The 4,363-nt window shown below is 39.2% G+C and overlaps 1 protein-coding gene across 1 annotated transcript; it reads right to left on the reverse strand.

The window, feature by feature from the left end:
* Positions 1 to 396: 396 nt before the first annotated feature.
* Positions 397 to 4,024, reverse strand: LOC143848502 (GDSL-like Lipase/Acylhydrolase superfamily protein). Its single transcript, XM_077357458.1, has 5 exons — positions 3,503 to 4,024; positions 2,807 to 2,937; positions 2,435 to 2,674; positions 1,467 to 1,716; positions 397 to 820 (listed from the first exon to the last, which is right to left on the reverse strand). The coding sequence occupies exons 1-5, from the start codon at positions 3,741 to 3,743 to the stop codon at positions 567 to 569; spliced, it is 1,116 nt and encodes a 371-aa protein (XP_077213573.1). The 5' UTR covers positions 3,744 to 4,024; the 3' UTR covers positions 397 to 566.
* Positions 4,025 to 4,363: the final 339 nt, after the last annotated feature.

The raw sequence follows: 4,363 nt of genomic DNA on the forward strand, positions 1-4,363 counted from the left end.
CAATAATCAGTTTTTCACTAAAAATCAATTCTCAAAATCCAAAACTAACAAGGCCTTAGTATATCTCCAATTGAGATACTATGCTTGATCCTGATAAAATTCATATTTAACTCCTGCATTGGTCAAACTCTGTCCTGTCTCACAGAAGCAAAGGGATGAAAAATGTGAAACCCACATGATGCAAGTGTAACGCCAATCTGAACCACTCCTCAGATGGGCCCATCTGGAGATGACATAGCTTCTAATCAGATTTTTGGGATCGTCCCGTGTACAATCGGTGTCCATGGTTGGACCCACAGAGATTGCACACATGGGACGATCCCAAGTATCTAATTAGAAGCTATGTCTTCTCCACGGTTGGTCCTAGATTCAGACAAATAAAAACTGCAAGATGCATAACCCAATATATGAACATTCATTTCTTTCAAAAGCAGAGAACCATTGGAAGTGACTGCTCATACAATCATTCAATACATCTATTTATAATTTTATAGATTGTAGAGTCAAACTATTTGTAACTTTCTAGATTGTAGTACTTATAATAGCTACAACCCAATCATTCGTTGTTAAACTGGAGAGGGAGCAAGGGCTGGAGCTCCTACAGGACCATGTGTAGGACCTTGTGTTGCATTGGAAGACAGAAATCCAATCTTTTTTATAATCTCATCGGCAATAATCTCATTAGCTCTATCACTAGGATGATACTCATCCCAAAACACATAAAGAGCTCTGTCTTTGCACAGTGACGAAGCCGGAATACAAGTCAGGGAAGGTCTAATACGGCCAAAAGAACAACATGGGGAGTCTGAGTTGTTGAAACCTGCAAGGATTAAGCCAAAGTGAATAGAGATGAAGATATAGCTTGTGATATGAAATTTAATAGTGCATTTAGGCATTGGAGGGATCTTCCTACTAAAGCTAGAGGTGCTTTAAGATGTGACACCTTAGGTCTTCCAAGTATTGGATGCAAGTAATTCCAGTATAGTTATGGGTTTCGAGGTTAGGCGGGATGCCCCCTTCTGATATTTTTTTGCCTAATTAATAAAATTTAACGTTCGGGCCCAGTTCCCTAGATCTGTGTAAAGAGAAAGAGACAATAGTTGTTAGGCGGGATGCCCCCTTCTGATATTGTTTTGCCTAATTAATAAAATTTAAGGTTCGGGCCCAGTTCCCTAGATCTTTTTAAAGAGAAAGAGACAATAGTTATGGGTTTTGAGGTTAGGCGGGATGCCCCCATCTGATATTTTTTTGCCTAATTAATAAAATTTAAGGTTCTGGCCAGTTCTCTAGATCTTTTTAAAGAGAAAGAGACCGAGGACTTCGAAGGACGTCACCCATCCTAGTATTACTCTCATCCAAGCACGCTCAACTATGGAATTCTAATGGAATCAAGGCAGCCCTGGGTCTACCTCATCCAATGCATGTGTTTAGGCAATGGTATATAGTGATTGATTGTTTAAACTCACCATGTTTTTTAGGATTGTTAATTACATCTGCAACGACGTCATAAGCATCCCCGAATTTGAAGCTCGCGTTAGGAAGGCTACTTGATAGACTATCTAAGAGCTGACTTGCAGCTTGGTTGAAGCTGAGTGCTAGTTGGTTCGTTTTCTCTTGGCAAGCGCCAGAGGAGCCCAGGACGCGTTGCAACGGAATGCAACCCATTGGACCTAGCCCGAAGAACACCAAATCTCGAGCCCCCATGCTGTGAAGTAGCTGCACATGAACAAATCAAAACACTCTCTAATTAATCCACATATAAAACCACATCATCCTATATCAAACTGTAATTGCTCATGATTCACAATAATAAATTGGAGAAGATTAATCTTAAAACTCATACTCGGTTTATGATTTGAATTTTAAACAAAAAATGTTTCTTGGTTGAGAGAGTTGAGTATTGTTTTCACTTCATAAAAGTAGAGGTTTAAATTCATATATGGCATAAATTTTTAAGTATTTTCTTTTGAAAATTACTGACTGAGTTGTATCGACTTCTCAACTCAATTTTCATTCAAGTCAGTCGAATTGACTGAGTTTTGAGTTAACTCAGTGAGCTTCATTACTATACTTGATAGTAATGGCCTCCCCTTAGGCCCTGTTTGGATTGCTGGAAATATATTTCTTGGGGAATTTTTATTTTATTTTTCCTCAATGTAGAAGGAAATGATTTCTTTATGGCTTATTTAGAGGGATGCAATTATAAATTGATGGTCCCCATGAATAAAACTTTAACTTCCATGGTTCAAGTTACTTTTTCCATGTGTAATCAACTAGTGGAAAAGTAGGCAATTCTGAAAAAAAAAAAATTCCATTCCATACTTTTCCAGAAAATTTCTGCAATCCAAACAGGGCCTAAGGGCCAAACTCTGTCCAAACCCTTTTGGTGGGCTTTTAACCTAGCCATTTGAGCACTTGTTATGTGTTTCCTCACCCTTAACTGCTGATCTAATGTTGTCCTCAGATAGTTAATGAACCCAGTTGAAGAGTAGGTCCATGAATCAGCATAAACAGGCATTAGGAAGTTGTTAATGAAGTCATTAGCACCCAAGGCAACCACATAGCGAGATTCTAGGAAGAATTTATCAGCTGCCTGAGGACCAATTTTCGTCTTTATCAGTTCTTGTGTCCCCTGAAACAGCTCAATTTGCTTGTAAAGAGAGAATTTCTGAATCTGTAACAAGGAAAAAAAACTTAAAATTTACAAGATTGCATTTCCTCATTGAATTCTAACCTATGGAAATAAAGCAAAGTTTCTGCATGCTGTATGAGATTGATATAAAAAGGGATTGTAGATCCAACTTACAAACAGATTTCCAGTCTCATTCAAGATCCCAGCACCACCAGAAGCATAACTCAATCCATTTTCCAATATGACATTCTCATCTACAGATGGGTCGAGAAATGCTGGTGGCCTTGGGAGACCCGTCTTGTCACCTACAAACATGTTAGGCTACAATTTTAGTCATGGATCAATTAAAGAAAAATGTGTTTTAGTAGATCATATCAGCTATGAAGCATAGATAGCAATGTTTCAAAACGCAGCCAAAGCAATTCCTAGTTGACTCGGCACCACTCGTCCGAATACTCGGTTGACTCGTTCTAGTAATCGGTTAACACATCCGGGTACTTGGTTGACATGGTCAAGTACTCGAGCAAGCCATAGGAGTTTTGATTGATTTTGTATGTCAAAATGCGGACTTGGCGAAGAACGCCAGCCAAGGTAAAAAGGAGTCGACGGGCGAGTCAACAATGATGCGGGGGAGTTTTTAAATTATGGTAAATAGCATGGCTTATTGTACTAATGACTGACTCAGTGAATCATGTTTTTCTCACTCAATCAAGTTTCTCTATGAGCCCTGGGGTCTTCACTAGGACATATCACTAGGGTCCAGGACCATACGTGCTTTACATTGACACAAAGGTCACGAGGCTAGAGAACCTTATGGGAAAAATGAAAGAGCTAATGAAGGATTAAAAAGAATTGAGTTAAAAGAGTTACCGATTATATCAGCCACGGTCCGACCATTTGTAAACCTTCCATTTGGCATTCCATTTCCGAAGTCGATTCCGTACCATGGGAGAGCGGCTTGAGCGAGGCTTCGAGGGAGACGGTTGTTGTTTCCGACGTCTGAGAGGGAGTCGCCGAAGATGAACTGCACAATTTTACAAGAACATTGATCAATGACGAGTCCTAAGATCACCACAATCAACATTGTCATGTTTGCCTTTGAGAGCCCCATTTCTATCACACAATTCAGGGAGCCCAACTGACTAAACAAAAGTTGTGGGTTCTTGTGGATGAACTTAGTGAAATTTAAACATAACAGCAGTGTTAAGGAGGGTAAATAGAAATTTGTGAACGGAAGGGTGTTTTTAGAGTAGAAAACAAGGAACTGATGTAAGGTTTGCTTGGGTTTGTGGAGGGAAGGTTGGAATTATAGAGCATGATGAGGAAGAGAGAGAAAGGTAGATAGAGTTGGATGCCTAGCTTTACAAATTCAAACCTACTAAGATTCATAATCAAATACAAACGTTGGAGTCAATGGCGTTTCGTTTCGAAGTATTTCATGAGTCTTTTGTTGAGGCGCTGGCCTAATGTCCTATTACTTACACGCCATCTTTAGAACTTTCATCCCTCCATGGCCGTCGATTGGCTTATGGCTATAGCTAAAGTGCTTCAATCTCGAGTTTATGGGACTGACCCTTGGTTTGTATCTAGGGGTTTCACTAGCTGATATCATCATATAAATTATAGGTCACCAAGATATAGAGTATTGAGTTTATCTAGCTGAACTTTCCTTCCAATAACTAAAAATAAGTAAATAATAAATAGGGAAATGCTATCCGCACTACTGTATTT

The sequence above is a fragment of the Tasmannia lanceolata genome, unplaced genomic scaffold, assembly GCF_043159265.1.
Source record: "Tasmannia lanceolata isolate RefF3 unplaced genomic scaffold, GAP_Taslan_0.1 ptg000016l, whole genome shotgun sequence".
Lineage (NCBI taxonomy): Eukaryota > Viridiplantae > Streptophyta > Magnoliopsida > Canellales > Winteraceae > Tasmannia > Tasmannia lanceolata.

Excerpts from the sequence above, each read along its gene's own strand:
- LOC143848502 (XM_077357458.1), bottom strand. The coding sequence starts at position 3,743 with ATGGGGCTCTCAAAGGCAAACATGACAATGTTGATTGTGGTGATCTTA. Across the intron at positions 2,675-2,806 it reads ATGAGACTGGAAATCTGTTT|ATTCAGAAATTCTCTCTTTA; the intron begins GTAAGTTGGATC and ends TCCTTGTTACAG. Across the intron at positions 821-1,466 it reads TAACAATCCTAAAAAACATG|GTTTCAACAACTCAGACTCC; the intron begins GTGAGTTTAAAC and ends TAATCCTTGCAG.